General features: G+C 35.8%; 1 protein-coding gene across 3 annotated transcripts in view; it reads right to left on the reverse strand.

Annotated features, from left to right (window-relative positions):
• Window positions 1-768: 768 nt before the first annotated feature.
• Window positions 769-20399, reverse strand: part of SPTLC1 (serine palmitoyltransferase long chain base subunit 1) — a 35158-nt gene continuing 15527 nt past the window's right edge. The window contains exons 6-15 of one of the 3 annotated variants that reach the window (XM_080362936.1): window positions 16241-16373; window positions 14351-14480; window positions 12457-12546; window positions 11631-11738; window positions 10046-10141; window positions 9640-9736; window positions 8353-8407; window positions 3591-3708; window positions 2649-2722; window positions 769-2168 (exon numbers count right to left, since the gene is read on the reverse strand). In XM_080362936.1, the coding sequence (XP_080219062.1) occupies window positions 2075-2168; window positions 2649-2722; window positions 3591-3708; window positions 8353-8407; window positions 9640-9736; window positions 10046-10141; window positions 11631-11738; window positions 12457-12546; window positions 14351-14480; window positions 16241-16373 (995 nt within the window). In that variant the 3' untranslated portion in view covers window positions 769-2074. Of the gene's footprint in view, window positions 2169-2648; window positions 2723-3590; window positions 3709-8352; window positions 8408-9639; window positions 9737-10045; window positions 10142-11630; window positions 11739-12456; window positions 12547-14350; window positions 14481-16240; window positions 16374-20399 lie in introns of those variants that run through there. The other 2 variants (XM_080362937.1, XR_013923548.1) reach the window with 2 other exon arrangements.

Here is a 20399-nt window from a genome sequence, read left to right on the forward strand (position 1 = left end):
CCAACAAAAAATTTCCTCCATTTCCAGACACTCCAAAACAAAATGCAAGAAGTGACTGTAGATTCTGCAACCTACTATTTCAATGCTAACTGGTTATTTTGTTACCTTCACTGGTTTACCTTGAATCCCCAAACCATTTATTACGCTGCATTGGTATCCAAGTACCTCATTTGTTCCCAGCTTATACATCAAAAGTTTGAGTTTACTTGAATATTCAGGTTTCAATTATCAAACCAAAATGGCTCACAGTCTCCAAGTATAGCGATAAGTTTTCATTTCCATTTCTCACAGTCTCTGAAGATCTTGAGAATATTGATTGTTGTGCACTGCAGTTCCAGTCTGTAAAATGGGAATCATCTCCCTTCCCCACATTTTTGCTCTGTTAAATTGTTGGTTTGTCACAGGTTTTTACTCACTGTTAGAGAAAAACTTAAATGTCAGTGCAACAGGAATGCTCTTTTCACATGGGGATGAATGCTTCTCTACATTGCACAGATAATGGTTTGACTATTTTGAATAGTCAAGCAATAATCACAAAAGTGCCCCAGCACAACTTCAGCTGGTTTACCTAAATATATACTAGTGAGAAGTTTTGAAAGCCAGCACAGAGACAGACACTATGAACTGAAAGAGGCAATACAGACTCTGCTCATCTGATGCAGAATATTCAACAAAATACTGTTGATCATGCTACAGAATCTGATTATATGACAAGTAAAAATCTGAATCAAACATGATTAAACCTTTTATTTAAAGAATGATGTTTCTCTAAAATAGTCCTGTAGTCCTTATAGCAGCAACCAAAAAGGTACATAAGTACAAAACAACCCAGAATACAGATCAGGCAGAATACAAAGTTTTTAAACAGGCATTCTCAAAGCAAAAACCTGAAATACATAGCTACAGTTTTTATTTTATAAAAAGATACACCTTACTCTCATTCTTCCTTACCAGCTTCCTCTGATTGGTGCAATGTGTCCATCAGTGTAACGTCCATCTGTTCTTACTGAAAATCCTAACAGCATAACCTCCACATATTGCTATGTAATTAAACTGGGGGTTTATGTGCACCTATTGTGTTGTATTTCAGTAGTATTTGTACCACCTAAACTCTTATTAGCTATCTGTGAGTACTCCCCTCTAAGGTATAGCTGTTCAGAGATAAAACTTAGCACACGCCATTTCAGTGCTTCAAAGTACTGTGACTAAGCTAAGTATTTAGTTCATGTTTCAAAATCTTGGTTCATTCTTCATGCTGCTTATGACTTGTATTCAAGATCAGTGCAAAGTCCCCCTGACTGAACACACTGTAATGGAATTACACCAGTTTCACAATTCAGAGGTTTCAGTTTAGCCATTTTAAAGTTAACTGTATGAAAAACCTCACCCATAATATCAAAGATGCATATAATTACGTATTAAATGCAGGAAGCAAATAGTATTTAATACAAATTTACCATTTAGATAATGGAATTCTCTGGCCAGGCATTTGTAAAAACCGGCTTCCAAAAATGGTTACAGAAAGACAGAAACAAAGAACTGAAGTTCCCCCTGTAATTCAATAATAAATGATATAATACAGCAAAAATTATCTCTTAATGTGTTATTTTCTCCCTTTAAGCGTATTAGGAACAGCCTATCTTCATTTGGGGGTGGTGGGGAGGAATAATCCCTTGAAATTTATTTGAAGTTCCTACATTCTGAGAATATGCAGAGAAAAATATACATTTTAGATGTTTTTGGTGAAAGCTGAATGTTCACATACATTTTTAAAAACATTTCAGGTTTTGAAGAAATAGATTTAGAACTTTTAAAGATGCAACTTAGGGAAGAGTTATCCCCTTTCTAAGGAATGCTAGTAAATGGCAGAGTTTGAACTGAAAGTAAACTCTGTCATTCACCAGTTCCAAAATTCTGCACTCTTCCCCTCACTTGCATTTGTACCATTCTGGAACAACTGTGTTACTCAGTCAGGTTTCAATGCCATCAGTGGAAGAACCTGAATATCTGAAGTCACTATACAGTGTAAACACTCATCCTGATAATTTGGAAAAAAGAAATCCAAAACAGCACTCTAATTCAACACAGACTGTGCAGCGTCCTTAAGAAGTGATGCAGCTTTGTCCAGTTCTTGTTCTGTTTGTTCCACTGTTATCACTACTCGAATACTAGAAAAAGAAAACCAGAACATACATGGTAAACTTTACTCCTTGCCTTCAGCTTTAGACTTTTCTTGTACTAATTTTAACACATTAAGATCACTAACTCCAGGGAAATTATTATCAATTCAAATTCAACCAGGAACAAGACAAGACTAAACAGAAAAGGTCAGACTACTTCCTGCCCTCTCTTCCCTCCCTCTAAAATGTGATTGTTACCTTTTTCAACTGCAGATCTGCATATCATGGAAATATGCCTGGGAACAGGCAACATGCTGATCACTGAGATTTAGGTAGTTTTGATACAGTTATTTCAGGGTATTAGCATCCTGTAACAGCAACTGAAAATATACCTCAAAATGGAGTGTTTCCCGGCTTTACAGGACCAATTATTCAGTCAAGCCTACTGAACAAAACCCCATCATCGTATGAAAAGAGACAAAGTGTCATATTCAATAAAATGAAAGAATGTATTGACTTTCTACTAACCTGGGTGGAGGAAGACATTTTTCTTCTTTCTCCAGATAGCGGGCCTGAGTTAATGCAATACCACTATTCATGCACTACAAATAAAGAACATACAGTAGTCGTCAATCTGGGACCTTCTGATGGCATTTCCTTTTGATCACCAAATACATATAACTAACTTCTATGAGTTTGATGTCAGGATAACTTTAAGTTCCTTCTCACATGAGGTTTTGAAGGTTGTGCAAAATCACCTCTGATTTTGATACATCATAAATACATAGAACAGGTCAGCATGTACTTTCTTCAGCTTTCCTCTCCAAGTAATCAGACAAAAATGCTGTATTAAGTAGGCTATTAAATCATATTTAAGTATATTTCAAGGAAATCAACTTCAGAGTCTCTTTTTGTTGTGTAGTCTTGTTTCCCTGCCACCTGAAATATAAAACTTGCTCATCAACCTTCATCTCCTCCACGTGGGAGAAAGAGAACCAATGTGTATTGAAGATGAAAAAAATAAAACATACAAAACATGAGATTCTTCACACAAAAAGAGCCAGTTTATGGACTCAAACACACCAAATTACAGAAAACTAGACCTCAACTGGTTAAGATACATCACCAGAACTCTGTTCAAACAATAGCCATTATTTTTATGAACAGTGAAGAAGTCTTCTAAGCAACAGTTTTATATACCGATTTAACTTGAATTTTGAAGCATGTAAAAGCAAATAATTATTTTCTGAAGTAAAATATCAAATACATATTTTAATCCAGTGCTACAGAACTAAAGATCTGAAGCAATAAATGGTTAGAAGATGGCCTTTATTGTAGCCCTACAACCGGCAAAGAAACTGAGTTTCTTACAGCTCCGACAAGTTACCCAAGAAGCCTCCATACCCATATGCACTTTATTACTCACATTTGAAGGCAATGATATATTTTAACTGTTATGGGGACACTTACATAATCCACAACTCTTCTGAGTAACTTCACATCATCTTCTCGAGATCCACAGCTCTTTTCCAACTGCAGGTGCAATGCTGGAGAAAAAGATTCTCCCACTACTTTTAAGCCAGAAATCCTAAAACAAATACAAAGCCTTTAATGCACATCCTACTTGAACATAGGTGTTAAAGTTCTGGATAGTAGTGTTTCCACTTTCTATGTGGTGAGAGAGAAGAGAGAGATATTTCACTTTCCTAATACTAATGCAGACAAAAGATACATGCATTTCAGCTTACAATAGGCAAAAGATAATACAAATTATCAAAAGAATGTCTTTAAGGAGTTTACTAAATGTAGTTTCAGCAAGTCTGTGTAATAATAATTACTGATCCTTTTGCAAATATGATTAATAATTCAGAAATTATGAAAGGATCCCTACAAAGATGTAGTAGAAATGTTTGTGTTAGCCTGTATGTTGCTTATAAAAACACAGCTAGTTAAGTCAAGCCTTTGGAGTCTGTATTAAGAAAATAAATAATAATAAATCTTTTGATCCATCTATAAGATAGGAAGAAGAAACATGGTTTATTTTTTTGGCAAGACTTCTGATTTTCAACTATTTCCTGTAGAAAACCTTTACAAGATAATCTGTCATGTAGTAAGAAGCTCCTCTAAAACTAGTTATATTACCACAATTGCTCTCACATCTGTACATGGAGACAGCTTTTAATTGGACTCCTAGAATTTGATTGAATAATTGACATTTGGTTGTCAAAAATTATTAACATTTGATTGTCATTGTCCTGACACTTCATATCACCATATTCTGGACTTAGTTATTCCCCTCCAAAAAACTGTATCCAATACCCAAGCAAGACCTTTAGTTTCCAAAATTAACAACTCCCATAAACACATGTCCACAATCAGCTGTAATTTTGATTTCCTGACTTTGATGAGCTTGCCTCCCATGCATTGTATATGTATACCCTCATTTTCAAGTGAGTTTTCTATTTTTACGAAGTTCAAGACTCAATGAGAGCAGAAGAGATGTCCATAAACAGCAGAACTGGAGCCTTTAGAAGAGAAAACTGGCACTACAAACACACTGAAATCAATTACAACCTTGAAAAAATAAAATTATACTCTAGCATTGAAATAATCTTGCATTATTTCTACAATGCTGTTTCAGTTCACAATCCACTCCAAGAAGACAAATCAAATTGCTATACTTCTTCAGCCACAAAACTGCAAACATTCTGGTGTCATCCACCTACACTGGAAAACTAACCAAACAGGTGATTTCTTTAACACACAAGTACACACACTGCATTCATGTCACTACTGCATGCATATCTAGAGATCTGGGATAAAAACATTTGGTAACAAGAAGGACAAGGAAAAGCACTCCAATGTCCAGCTACAAGACAGAAAGACAATACACAGTATAGCTGTAAAACATATCCATTCTTAGTTACATTCCCTAGGAGTGACCTGACTCGTGAGAAGAAGCATTCTACAAGCAGGGAAATCAGACTAGAAGTCAGATGAAGTTTCATTGTAATTTAAATCTATCTGCTGGAAAACAGAGTTTAAGACAATCTACTAAAACAATTAGGTTTTGTTTAGAGAGACACAGTATTAGCTTCTAGTTATAAACCAGACATAATTCTTTAATTGAAACAGATAATCATGAACTGCCCCCTCCGAAGATTTAATGAGAAAAGATGAGTAGGAAGAAAGCCATGTATCACATCCATTCAAACTGAGTACTTGCCTGAACAGCATACTTTGAATTTGCTATACACTTACTCATAGAGGCAGCTTACAAGTTTCAAATTAATTTTCATCTCGGAACTTTTTCTGTTAGTCACAGCTGTTGCATACTGAAGTACATAATTCATCTTACCCAACTATTTGAAGAAACCCTGGAGTTTTACATGAGCCCTTCTGATGGCGACACCTTTCCTGTAAAGTATTAACTATGTTTTTCTGAGCTTCTGTCAAATCAGGGTTCAACAAGTACTTAAGAATCCAGTGCATGCACACTGTAACACTCCTGGAATCAGAATTCACTTTCCTAGGAAATGCTGGGAAAGCTTCATTTTCAAACAAAAACTTCCACACAAAAGAGAGAGTATCCTGAAAGATCTGATTTTGAAGTAACGAAGGAACAAAACTAGCCTCCTGAACTCCAATGCTCCTTTTAAGGCTAGTTCTATATTAGTAAATTAAATATGCCTTGCATTTTTCTTTGGCCCTGTGGTGAATGGGTACGGGATGACTCATCCCTTCCAATCCCTAATATTGTTTGATTCCATCCATACTTTCAAAATCTGAGTCACCATGTCAGAGTGGCCACATCCAAACTGACTGCTGGGAACATCTCCTGGTTTTCAAGGGATGCTACCTACTACTGTTGTGCTTTTTAAAAAAACACAAAATTCTGTCCCACCCATCCTGGCCCCCTGCAAGAGAGCTTCTTTGTTTCTGTTCACTAAGACACTAGATATTTTTAAATACAAGACAGAAATCTCCTTTATCTGAGATTGTTAAGAAAGGTAAGAATATTCCTAATTTCTGTTAATAATCCCATCTTTTATTGCATTTTCATATATTTTATAAACTGACATAGACAATAAGCAAGTACTTCTATGCAGGATTCAGAAGAATTCTTCCGTTTCTCCTATAAACCAGCACTTGGCTTATACCCAGAACAGGAATGAACACCAGATATTCCTCTAACTTGCAACACTACAGTTTCTTCCCCCACCATTGTCCATATATAGACCAATTTTTTTTGAACATTAATTATGCATTGGTCCTTATATATCAAGTCCTAAATTCCATGTGTTAGTGACACTTTGGCCACAATAAAGTCTTCCTTTACTTTTAATTTGTTCCTCTCACTGTATTTGTTCTATCACGAGAAAGGAGAAAAGCTGTGTATTCTTTCCCACTTTCTTTGTGTACAGTTCTACCACCATTTAACACTCTTTTAAACCAACAGTTAGTTCCACTCTATCATAGTGAGAGCACTGTAAAGAACTGTAGTCAAGCAGCAGCCATGGTTAGGCAAGGAAGATGAGTGCATATAACACCACAGCATTAAAAAAAAGCTTTTTCTGAAAACTTAGCCTTCTTTTCCAGCAATCACACACTTCTAGTGTGGTCATTAATTGAAAGAAAAAACAACACACTGGACCCTGCAAATGTTAATTCAAATCTTCTCTCTGATGTTGCTTTATGCAATTGTTAGGATAGTTTTCATGCTACAGGGCTTCCCAATTCCCTGGTGCTATTACATCTTTCAAGTTTTCCTGTATGACCTAGAAGAACTATTTATTTTGCAATTTTTGGGGGCCTCTACATTACCACATTTTGCCACAAGGCAAAAATACAAAAGTCCTATTACAGGCACGCAGGTATTTTGCCTACTTGTTGATTTGTGACCATACTAATCACTGAATTTAAGTGAAAAAGTAGAATCAATCACAGGATGGAAAAGTACCAGCCATGACTTATTCACTTCTGGTTTGTCCTGAATATTAACAAGTAAAAGGTTGATAATTTTTCCTTTTATTTTTTTTCCACATTTTAAACGTATTTATAATTATCAACTAAAAATGACAGGTAGAGAAGAATATTACAATTATTCTTCTTTTAGCTCAATCATAACATTACTAGGAAAGAAGAGATGCTAATAGTTTTCAAGTTACTCTAAAATTTTAATTTCAAGCATAGAAGCACCTGGCTATCTTTGACATGAAAGCCTATGCATTTTAAATCATGTGGAAACAAACCATGTAGAAACAGAACACAGCCAAAGGAGACAAGGATTATTTGGTGGTAGAATTATTCCAAAGAAGCTGAATGTAGCTAAAGTTTTAACGTAAAACATCAACTAAGCATGAAACCACACATTTGGAACAACAAGCAACTCACACTGAATAACTAAGTGACTAATACCACAAAAAATCAGCTAGTATAATAAATTGTGCATTACAGATTTTGTGTGCACGTTTAAGCATTGTTCACTTCTGTAACACGTAACAGAACACTTCTGAAGAAAATTATTTGTAAAATACCAGCTAAGACATCTATTCTGCATATTAAACAGTTGTTGAATACTCACAGTAATTTCTATATTTTTTAGTATCAAAACCTGTCAGGAAGAAAAGCTATTACTCAGGATAGCCATCTTTTAAAACAGGATAGTGTTAGGAAACTTTAAACAGAATCCTGATTTTTCAAATAAATTCTAGGAATTTTCTATGTGCCTCTACGATAATGAGTACTTTCTATTACTATTCACCATTACAGTCTCATATGTAAGAACAATACTGTACTAAAAGTGATTGCACGATGCACTGAGTTGTCTGAAAGACCATCTGTTAAGCTACACCCCAAATGGTTTTACTTAAACTTCTTTTTTCTCCCCAAATGCTTATCAACACTTCGTACCATTGAAAGCTATCACACTCTCCTGAAGACTTAAATTCGTAAGGGCTTGAAAACATCCTCACTAGCATTAAGGTGTAATCTCATTTCTATATTTGTACAGGGATTTTAAAAACTTGGACTTGTCTTAGCAGCATAACAGAGACAGCTGGGAAAGCTGCTATGTCTTCATTTAAGACATACATTACTTAGCATACATATCACAGTCTAAGCACCTCTAAAGCCAGAAACAGATTTGGGCAAGGGCAGTTCTTTAAAGCTGGTATTACGGAAGCACGGTCAAATCAGCAACAGCCAGAAAAACACCAATAGACACACTTACCCCTGTAAAGCTTTGTGAATTCGTTCGCATTTAGCCCGGAGAGTCTGAAAAATGTCTACACACACATACACAAAAATAAAGGAAAGGCTTAGATACCCTGTTTCTGTATTACATTTCTGTAAGTATAAAACTTTTCTAAAAGCATTTGGAAGGAAGACTAAAATATAGATATCTATCGAAGTACCACATCTTTTCACTACTCTTCATAATGTTCCTGATTCCCATTTCTTCGAGGCTTTTAAAATCTGACAAATGCATTACTTGCCTTTATCTTGTTACTCCAGCTGCATTGGTTCATGATCATATGGAAAGGATGACACAAACACTTGGTAACGGGATTGAAATGGCAGGTCCAGCTTATTTATATCTATAAAATATCTACAGCCATGCAGACTCTGTTCCTTACTCTTTTCACCAGGTCACTGCAGATTCTTAAACAGGGAACCCTGACTCCTGGATCTGCAAACCTTGGTTCTTTTCCTCAGTAAAGGCTGACCCTCCACTACAGCTAATAGTCCCATAACTTACTCAATTTTTTCTTGCATTTGTTTAACTTCTGAGGACTAGGTGTGGGCTACCCAGTAGTTTTTATTTAGTTGTGACAAATTAAATACTGCACCTCTCTGCAGATGTTCTCAAGTCTCTTGACGCTAATGAAGGTTAAAAACAAATTCACACAGATTTGGCCAATTTTGTCCTTTTCACATGCTTCTTACCTCCTCCACCCCCTGCCAAGAAATGTCTCTTAGATTCTAGCAACAAGAGCAATTATCTGATTCCTACAGTGGAAACTCCTGCCTGCCAGCTTTATCCAAAGGTCCTGTACTTGGTCTTGTCTTGAAGCTTACTTGGAGAAGAAAAAAAATTATGTAGTGCAAGTGGAAAGGAATGGGTTGTTCAGTCCTGAGGATATACATTCCCATTTATTTCTCTTTAACTTGTCCTTGCTCCATTTGTCTTAAAGGAATCTATTTTCAAGGAAGAAGCATATCACTAGTCTATAAAGCAGAATAATAACTTCTTATTTGCTTAGTGATAACCATCTCTGTCCCTCCTAGCCTCAACTAACTCTCCCATTTTCATGTGGAAGAAGTGGAGGAAACACTGAAGAATAAAAGTAGGATGGGAAGTTAGGTGAAGAAAAAAATCATGCATGTAAAATTAATCAGCTGAAAAAGAGAAAGGACTTAGAAGACTAAACAGATGAGGATTGAAGTAATTCATACTTCTCTCAACTAATTTTGGGTGAAGAAAGACTAAAAAATAAGATTTTCCTGAATTAAGTACCTGGATTATCTTCCATAATATTCAGAGCCTCAATAGCAGCAGCAGCTAACAAAGGAGGTAGGGATGCAGAAAAGCAGTAGCCTTGACCAGACAATCGCTGTGGGGGAAAAAGAAAAAATAATAATAATTTCTCAAAATCATTTTTTTGTTTATAGCAGTATAGACACTGTTTTAAAAGTTAATTCATGTACATTTAAACAGCCTCTTCTCCACTCTTCCAGGTTCATGAAGGATTTAAAGTAGGTCTCCATTCCACCTGCAATATTTCATAGAACCAGACAGTTTCTGTATAGAATCAAATGTTGCATATAACTTATAACACTCCTTGCAAATTGATACTATTAACTAACTCTTATTTCTAATTAATTAATCCTGCCACACCATATAAAAATTAGACCTGGCTTACCTGATGGTCAATAATAAAAGATCTTCCACAGCAAAATCCTCCAATAGAAGCCAGTGAATTTTCCATGTTTGCACTAATAAGATCTATATCATCAATCTGCCAGTTAAATTGACAAGTTATTAACAGATGTTTTTGAGCACATCAAGTCTATAAGGTAAATCTATTAAAGATGTATCTTTTTTCATATTACCATCAATACTAGAGAAGAGCTACCAAACTATCACATATTAAAATGAAGCTACAAGTGAAATAATGATTTTAAGCAATATAAGAGGACTTGAGAAATTGAGATCTATGGATCTGTAGCTGATTTACATAGGATCACACTTTTCCAGGCATTGCAATGCGAAGAACATAAACAGAAAAAACAAATTACATAGACACAGGTGACAATTCCTCAAAGCACTGTGACAGTGTGCTTTAAGAATGTAATTAGTCCAACTGCAGCCAGTAGGAGTTAGAATGTGATCAAAATTGACCATAAGTCTAGTTAAATCAGAATGTGAACCTTAGAGACACAGTTGTCTTATTTCACTCGTTAGTTGCAAACATATTTTTTTGCCAGGCTCTGTAATGCACACTCATGACCACTGCTACAAATTCCCATTCTGAGCAGACAGCACTGAAAGATTATGTTTGTAAATGAATTTAACATAGAAGAAAACTAATCAGATGGCACTTGGCAAGCATCATGGTAGCGTTGTTTGCTTCCTTTTCTAAAGCTGTTTAGCATTCATTTTTCTATTTTCCACATCTAGTATTAAGACGCCTACAATTAAAACAATAGGAGATAAGAGAAGACTGAATGAATTCTCAGAATTTGATATTTCACTTCCAAGCTGAACTCAGACACTGTCAGAATGTAGTGAGAGATGCTCCACGCTAAGACACTGGCAATTGAAAGAACACTTCTTCCTTCCCCAGCTCAGGTGGTTGTGATAGCAAACAACTGCAAGGACACTGCTTAGGATTTCCAAAGTACTCTGCAGCTGAATAAACACTACAAAAGGTAGACTCTTGGAAAAATACTTTGGCTTAACCTGTTAGTAGAGTAGTAAGACAACTTATTTGAAAGAACCATCAAAAGCTTTATCCTACATGGTATTTCAAAAGGATGGACCCAATTTGAAATCACATTTCTTTGAAACTGGGTCTACATTTTTCAAACACCCTCTATATTTCCCTCAGAGAAGTAAAAGGCAATAGAGCAAGACACACTGGTTATACACTGAAAAGATTTTTCTGACTTAGCCCTAGCCTCCAAATATTTCTGTGCACGTATGATACTTTTAAGTGTATGTGGCTGGAAAATACTCATCTCACTGAGTGTCCAAAAAAACCATAAAATTATGCATTTTAATAATTCTTTTGTTATCTTCCCCATTAAACATAAGTAAAATTACTTCAAGTAAGCACATGAAAGACAAGTGCCAAGATCTGAATGATTTAAAACCGACAAAGTATGTGTAAGTTTCTATTGTACATTACTAAACACTGCTAATGCTACAGCTATAAGAAATCTATTGCTCAATTTGCTCCTGTACAAGTCTCTTGCTCATAACAAAACTCACAAAAAAGCACTTACATTTATTCCAAAGTGTTCAGTAATTCCTCTTCCATGTTCTCCAAGGACTCCAAAGGAAAGGCTCTCCTCCAAAAATATTCTCACTTTGTATTTATACTTCAATTTTATCTAAAATAGAGCAAATGATATAAAATACAAGTCAAGCTCATCAGAATTTGGTAAGAAAATGCATGGGGCAGATAAGGTAAAGACAGACAAGTACAGTATCCTGAATACTGCAAATCTGTCAGCTCTAGAGTTGTGTTCTGGCATTAAGACATTTTAAAAGCCTTCAAAATTCTTCCACCATGTAAGACTAAATTTCATAAATGTTCACATACTAAAACAACTTCGATATTTTCTTTTAAAATAAGCTATCTAGTACTTTCAAGATGATGTATTTTCACAGCACTTCTTCCATTATCTACTAGAATTAGTCAATTTATGCTGAATAGCAAATGTTTTCCTTGGAGTCACTGTTTATGACAAAGTTTGTTTGCAATTTTGGGGGGGGGGTGGTTTAGATATTACTTAGTTTAATGATTCAGTATCATACAGCATAGCTGAAAATACAGTATATTTTACAGGTTAAAAACTAAGATCACAATGAGATATTCATTTGCAAGTCTCATTACATATAGCTTCAGAATCCTAATCCTGATCAAAAGTTTCAAAGCAATGTAAGATGTGGAATTACTGTTTATCAGTAGAGTTTAAGAAAGCAATAAGGTAAACAAAAAAACTGCATGCAGAGCTTTTCTATGTAGGCTTAACTATATGTTACTGCTATTTCATCAGCCACATGTTTTCATATGGAGAGCCTAAAAGGCAAATTGAAACCACTTACCAATTCTGGAAGAGGGCAAACATCTCCTGTGTTCATATACAATCCTTCCACTACAATAAATCTTCTAGTTACACGGGCCTTGCGAGGATTCTTCAGAGAAAGATATGGTTTCAGATTATATAAATTGTTACTAACAAGCAAGGGGCTCTGGAGATTTTTTGATAGGGAAGGACAGTAATGTGAAGGGAAGGAAGGTAATGTCTCTTTCAAATAAGATTCTACTTAAGTTTAAATAGTGTTTATCATTTGTAATAAAAGTTGTAATGCCTCATTGGACTAGTTTTTTTTTATTTTGTAATAATTTTAAAGCTTTTAACTCTCACACAAGATTTAAAATGCCTGGTTTTGCAACAAATCATAACAAACCCATACATCCACAAAGTAAATACTAACAAATCTTTGCCTCTATTATATTAATCATTAATCTGAGCATTTAGAAGGCTTTGTGTTTTGTGCACCAGGATTCTCAATGCAGCACAAACACAAGTAGTGTCTTCATAAAACACAATCCGTAAGTATTTGTAACATTCAAGTTACAAACTCCTTGTTTGATTTCTGGACAACGAAGGCAAAAAGAATATCCTGCACTGGTTTCTGTTTAAACTTCAATGGTTTGATTTTTGCTCTTTTAAAATGTCATATCATAGTATTTACTTTAAACGTGTTTATATCTTTTGAGCAAGGACATTAAATCATGCTTCTTACCTTTTTCAGTTCTTCTATAAGGATTCAGAGAACACCTATTTGACTTTTCTGAGTGGTAGGCACCAAAACTAGGCACAGTCCACTACGTAAATTGGACCAACTCTAGTGGTATGATCTACCCTTTCCTAGTCAGTACATCTGAGTTAAACACACATGGTCTATATCAAGCTCTTGGCCACCAACTTTATGTTCACATTCAGCTAATTACATTAAGAAATGAAGCATGCAGCTAAATCAAAGCACTCTGCTCTAACAAACCAAATGTGTTACACAAATTGCATCACTATTCTGTCAACCACATCTAAAAACTCATGTAAAGATTATCTGACAAGATGTATCTTCCATTAAGGTAATGTAACTACTGTGTTGTCTAGAAATTTGCTATTAATCAGATCCATTACTGATTTAGACTGATGTTAGCTGATTTGCTTATAATTATGCAGTTCATCTACTTTATTTTTATTATGTGTTAGCACAAAATCGGCTTTCTTCCAATTGTCTGTAACTTTGCAGCATTCTGTGAACAAGGTACATAATGGTGATAGCTCTTCAGCTAATTCTTTTAAAATTAATGAAGTTATCTGTACTTGCTGATCCTGATTTCAGTAGCTGCTTTTGGACACCCTTTTGTATTCCTGTCAGAATGAGAAGGAAGCCATCAAACTGACCCAATTTTTTCAAGAAAGAGAATATCTTAAGAGTTGAGTGCAAGATAGGGGAAGAGTCTAAGAAAAAAAAAAATAAGAACCATGTTGATTTTATAAATTAAAAGGTTAGGACTAGCCATTTTTGTACTGATTTTACAGTGCAGCATTTAAACTGATAATTAGCTTACATTATTTATTAGGTAAATGCAGTGATACAAATTTCTAAGTCAAAAAAATAGTTCCATAATAGTTTTTTTAAAAAATAAAATAATCTCACACTTCAGTCATCTGCCCATAAAAGTATTCCCCCACTACCAACACCTGTAAGCTCACTTCCAGTGGTTATGCAGGCAAACACAACTAAATCTGTTTTTTTTTTAAATCCACCTTAATTACATAAGCAACATTAACTATTCAATAAATATAGGAAAACCAAGTAAGTTCCTAGAAGCATTGCATCCATTCATTTATATAACACAGTAAAAAAACACATGGGGGAGGTGGCACAAAAGAGTACAAATATTTCTTCAAAGGAATGGTACCTTTTGATCTTCAGTCTCTTGTTCCTTCAACAGTCGCTCAAGGTCAGCCATATCATTATGCTTAAATAACTTGATGTTACTACGAGATGCTTGTAAACCCTTCTGAATAGCAAAGCAGGCAGCTTCATCTCTGTAAATACAGCAAGCCCTTCTAAGTTTGCACTAGGTTTAACAATTATTCAAAGAAAGCTGGCTATTAGGACTGTACTGCTTTTGAGCAAATATCTGTACTTAGGTGTAGTTAAAACTAGATTTATTAAAGCATTATATATTTTCTTTACACTTCGAAAACTCATTTCCAAAGCTTCTCAACTTTCCTATGCACTACAGCCACTAAACTCGAGCCAACAGCTTTTTTTGTTGAAGTGTACACTGGTCCTTTTGTTTGCATGTGACACCAGTTTATTTGAGCACAGCATTCCATGGATCGGGTATACTACCACGGTAATCATCCCAGAAACCTCTCACTCCATCTGCTCTGGGTCTTAGAAAAAAAGTGCCTGTGACATTTATAGTGGTCCTTCAAGTATTCACAATCTGCTTTTTAATATCCTTTGGGAATTACTATCTCAGCATTCAAAGAACTATCCGTCATTTTTAAGTACTGGAAAAGCAAACCTCTGGGCACGATAGGGTATGCAATTTCATGGTTGCTTAAGTTGAGTAATCGTCTAAAAGTGGCAACTAAATTAAATCTTCTGCACATGCTAAATGTAGTAATTTCAGTCAAGTTGGTTTTCAATATGGTGAGATCTTTTTTCACTGAGAAGCTGAAACAGTATAAGATAGCTAAATCCAGGATATACTGACATCTTGAATAGTGTGCACAAACAATCCTGGTTGTCCATCTCAAAAAACCTGATCTAGAAAACGTTCAAAGATGACAAAAAAAATCCACGATCAAAGTTATGAAAAAAACTTTGCAAAAGAAGTGAAATAGGCTGCAAGTCCTAAGCTTAGAAAAGAGAGTACTAAGAAAGATTATGGCAGACAAATTCAAAATTATCAGCTTGTTGTGGCTTAACCCCCAGCAGGCAGCTAAGCTCCAAGTAGCCACTCACTCCTCCCATGAACAAGATGCATCAGTTCACTGTCTAAAAATAAAATGCATCAGTTGAAATTAGTAGATGCAATATTAAAAATAGGTACTACTTCATGTTTTTTCTCATAAAATGTTCAAGTTAAACTGTGAAACTACATGTCATAGAAGCTTTGTGTATATTAAAGATTTACAAAGGTACTAAAAGAATAACAAGGCTTAAGAAAAATCCATCAACTATTACTAAATCAAAACCCTCCTCTCTGGCTCAGAAAGTTTTGAGTATAGGTACATTGTTTCTCCTGCTTTTTAATTCTCCTTGGAGAAATTACAACTGGCTACTCTCACAGACCACATACTGGGCTTGCTGAATCCTGCATAGCTGGTTTTGTGTTATTTTAAAATGTACCAATATTTATTCAACTAATCCATTGCAAATATGCATGATGGGAACAACTGTCTTGCAAGGAAGGTGAAAAGCCAGCAGTAAATAGCAGGAAAGCAAATATGACTGTACAGTTTCTCAAGAAGAAAACGAGGTATTAGACTTCTGTTGGTTCTGGCATTCACAAGTTTAGTTTAGTTTGAGTCTGTTGTTGGTTTGTTTGTTTGTTTTGTTGTTTTTTTTTCAGTGGAGTGCCTAAGTCTGCTCTTCCACAATAAAAGCAGGAGCTGATTTGATTTGGTGTATTTGATGAAGAAAAGATACTTGAGCTTTGTACAACAAAATACTTGATCAAAAGCAGCATCATTTTCTCAACAGTTAATTTAATATGATTAACAATACTGAAAAGGAAAAAATGAAAGGAAAACTCTAATCTGCAGTTTCCCTGGTAGATCACAATACTTACACAAACACAATGTCACCTCTTTTTGAATATGCAGGAATTGCACTAGCAATTGTTGCAAATCCGTAGGAGTATATAATAGCTTCCTCTGTCCTCATGAATTTTGCTAGTCGTTCTTCTAATTCTAAGTGCACATCTATTTGAAAGAAGAATTGAAAAGATCTTAGATCGTTTACTTGTTTTCATATCAGAAAGACTATTGTTGCTTTCAGCAACCACCTAATTGAAGCAAACAGAACACTCATTCATAGGAAGAGCATTACAACAAATAACTTCCAAAAAACAGCTGCAACTGATCCAGCCTCACTCAAACTGATAAGTAACACAATATTAAGTAGAAGCTTTGATAGATCTGAAAACATTTATGTAATGTGGTTCTCTCATGTTCTTATGCAATGGTGATTAAAATCTACTTGTGATTAGACTACAAGTGAACGATGCAGCGCTCATGGACTATGACTAGGGGGCACACTTACTACAGTCAGACAACAAATAGCTATGTAATTTATAGTGATTATGAGGTCCTGTTGGCAGACTGTCCATTCTCCCAAGCTGATGCTTCCACTGCACACAGCACAGCTATCGTAACAGAAAACAGCTCGTCAGGTTGCAATCACATACCATCTCCTGAACACACTTCAGACAATTGAAAAGGTCATCATCTCCATGCCAGACATCACTCACCCTTAAGATAAATCGACACAATTACACACAGAGTGTTTCCCAAACCAATTTGTTTGAAGTGACCCATGTTAGAAACAAAACACCACTAAATCAAAAGATTAAGAAGGGTAATACCACAAGGTGAGTGGATTGTCACTGCAGAAAGGTGACCACAGCATTAGGTATTCTGCCTAAGCAAAATAACCTGTATTAGACAAGCTGTTATTTTAATTGTGCAACTGTATTACCACTACCTGCTTCTGCTAGAAAATGTTACTCAGAGAATTATGCCTTTTATCAACTGGAAATAAGCAAGATTAAAGGGCAAATAGAGGTTCTTAGTGTGTGACTTGAAAGATCACTTTTGACCAAATGTTACCTTTCCACAATTATTGGAAGTTCATTGAAACTAAAATCAAATCAGACATCAGTTAAAAATACAGATTCTTCAATAGCCTATGAGGCATAGTTATGTCCATGTTGCTATTTCTAGACAGGGACCAACAACAAAGGTGTAGGACAAAAGGACTTTGTAAATCTCTTTACCATACTAGACAAAAACTTAGCATAACCTTAACCTAAAAGGGCACATCCAATTGATTTATATATTTCTACAATAGAAGTAAAACTTTTATCTCCAAACAACTCCCTTCCAATCACACTCAAGAGCAATTTTATCTATAGACTGTAAACTATAAATCTTTGACAATGCTTTCCTAATATTTACTTTGGCATCAAAACCAAAATGGAACGGAATTATTTTATTTATTTTTCCACTGGTTTTTAAATTGAAACAAAAACTTTAATAACTTATTATTTGAAAGTTTTCTTTTGCTACTTTGATCCACCTGTATCGGATATACCAAACATTTTGAGAAACCCAGAACAGCCTTTGTTCTCCAAAGTCTCTGGAACGAAGGATACTGATTTATCTAATCTACTTTCTGACAGAGATTTTAAGCAGTCCTTTTTCAGAATTTTTGTATCTTTTCATTCATTGTAATATGGACTTCAAAACCAATCAAACCATCTCCAGTCAGCCTTCAAAACAGGATAGATGAACTTCAATTCAATTATTGAACAAAAATCCCAAGACAGATCTTTTTCTGTCAGGAAGCACCAAACAAAAAGAGACTGGCCACATGGTATTTAAATCATGCAATATAAACAACATTCAGCCAAAAATGTTTATCAGTGAAGCCCTGCCCATAGAGGATAACAAATTATGGGAAACAAGGACAGAACTACTACTTTGAGTGCCCAGCTATTGATACCTACTGGGAAAATATGTTTTGTTTGAGTGTAAAAGACTGCTTACATCCTTTTACTAAAAAACTGGAAAAGACGGTGAGACCATCACAGTTAAAAATGAAAACTTCAATGCTTCTCACTGAGCTTTACTCAGCAACAACCACAGCTACAATGAGAAAGGTCTAGGTAAAAACAGCAGATGAAAGAAATACTGTCAGCAACAATGAGCTAATTAATATAATCAGATTTGTGTTAAGAAAAAAATTTTACAAGCCTAGTAAATTTTACCAAGGGCAAGAACATTTAAGTTCAGAATGATATACAGTATATACAAATTTCATACATCATTACATAAGGGAATGAATTATTTGTATAATTGTGAGATTAAAAAGCTTTAGACAGTATTAAGGCTTCACTACCATTCTACAATGATAAAAACAGAACACTCCGTGGCTCTCATATTCTTTGTTGCAATGATTTGCTTTAGTCTGGTTACATTACTTGGATTAGCCTAGCTTAAGTGAAAACTGCAAACACTGCCTAGAGTACATTTGCACAGAGGAAGATATGATTGGAAAAGCTTTCTATGAAACTATGAAACCTTAACAAAGCTGTTACTGTCCACAGCTGCTATGATGTGCCTGTTTAGTGCCCAGCATGTGCTCACATACAAGTCAAAAGCAGAACTGAGACAAAATCCCACTTTGTCTTTTATATATTTTATCAGGTAGCCAGTCCTCATCTTCACAGTAACACTGAAATTGTGGCTGCAAGGCTATCAACACTAAAAAAAAACCAAAACACCACTTAAGATGTGATACACCCTCAGCTGTCATTATGGAGAAAATAAAAATGAACAACAACATAAAAATTCAGTTATTTGTGAATATAATAGTATTTCAGGCTTATCATAGAATAAAGGCATGGATAAAGTTTTCAGGTATACAGCACAAAGAACAAATGTCTTAACTACATCTACCAAATCCCTTCAAACAGGCAGAGATATGAAGAATCAAGTCTCCATTCAAAATAAATTATAACATGGTATCTATGTTTCCAAAGAAAGAGACCTCTAATTATTGGTCCCTAAGAGGGGATAATTCTGAGTGACAACAATTGACAATCATCAATTAAATCCTAAATAGTTAAGTAAGAGGAAAATACATAGTTCTGGACACAACATGACTCATTTACGAAAGTCAAAGCCACAAAAAGTTGCATGAAAAGTTTGAGGCACACAACACTGCTGATGTAAGAAGTGCTTCTCATTTGTGTATTGCAGGATTGTGAATCTCTAATGTTTGAAGTCAAGGGAAAATAGGGAGACAGTCTGTGATCCAGCAAGAATCACAGAATCAACTGGGTTGAAAAGACCTTAGAGATCATCAAGTCCAACCCTTGGTCCAACTCCAGTCCATTGACTAGATCATGGCACTAAGTGCCATGTCCAATCTCAGTTTAAAATCCTCCAGAGACGGTGAGTCCACCACCTCCCTGGGCAGGCCATTCCAATGCCTTACCACTTTCTCTGTAAAGAATTTCTTCCTAATATCCAGCCTAAATTTCCCCTGGCAGAGTTGAAGCCCATGCCCCCTTGTTCTATTGCTGACCGCCTGGGAGAAGAGACCAATCCTCACCTGCCTATAACTTCCCTTCAGGTAGTTATAGAGAGTGATGAGGTCACCTCTAAGCCTCCTCTTCTCCAGACTAAACAACCCCAGCTGCCTCAGCCTCTCCCCATAGATCTTGTGCTCAAGTCCCTTCACCAGTCTTGTTGCTCTTCTCTGGACCCGCTCCAGCACTTCAATGTCTTTCCTGAACTGAGGAGCCCAGAACTGAACACAATACCCCAGGTGTGGCCTCACCAATGCAGAGTACAGGGGAAGGATCACTTCCCTTGTCCTGCTGACCACGCTATTTTTGATATGGGACAGGGTACCATTGGCCTTCTTGGCCACCTGGGCACACTGATGGCTCATGTTGAGCTTCCTGTCAATTAGCACCCCCAGGTCCCTTTCTGCCTCACTGCTCTCCAGCCACTCTGTGCCCAGCCTGTAGCTGCAGGGGGTTGTTGTGGCCAAAGTGCAGGACCCGGCGCTTGGTCTTGTTGAACTTCATCCCATTGGAATCAGCCCATTTTTCCAGTCTATCCAGATCCCTCTGCAGAGCTCTCCTGCCTTCTAGTAGGTCGACACTCCCTCCCAACTTGGTGTCATCTGCAACTTTGCTGATGATGGTCTCAGTCCCC

The sequence above is a fragment of the Nesoenas mayeri genome (genome assembly GCF_963082525.1).
Source record: "Nesoenas mayeri genome assembly, chromosome: Z".
Classification (NCBI taxonomy): domain Eukaryota; kingdom Metazoa; phylum Chordata; class Aves; order Columbiformes; family Columbidae; genus Nesoenas; species Nesoenas mayeri.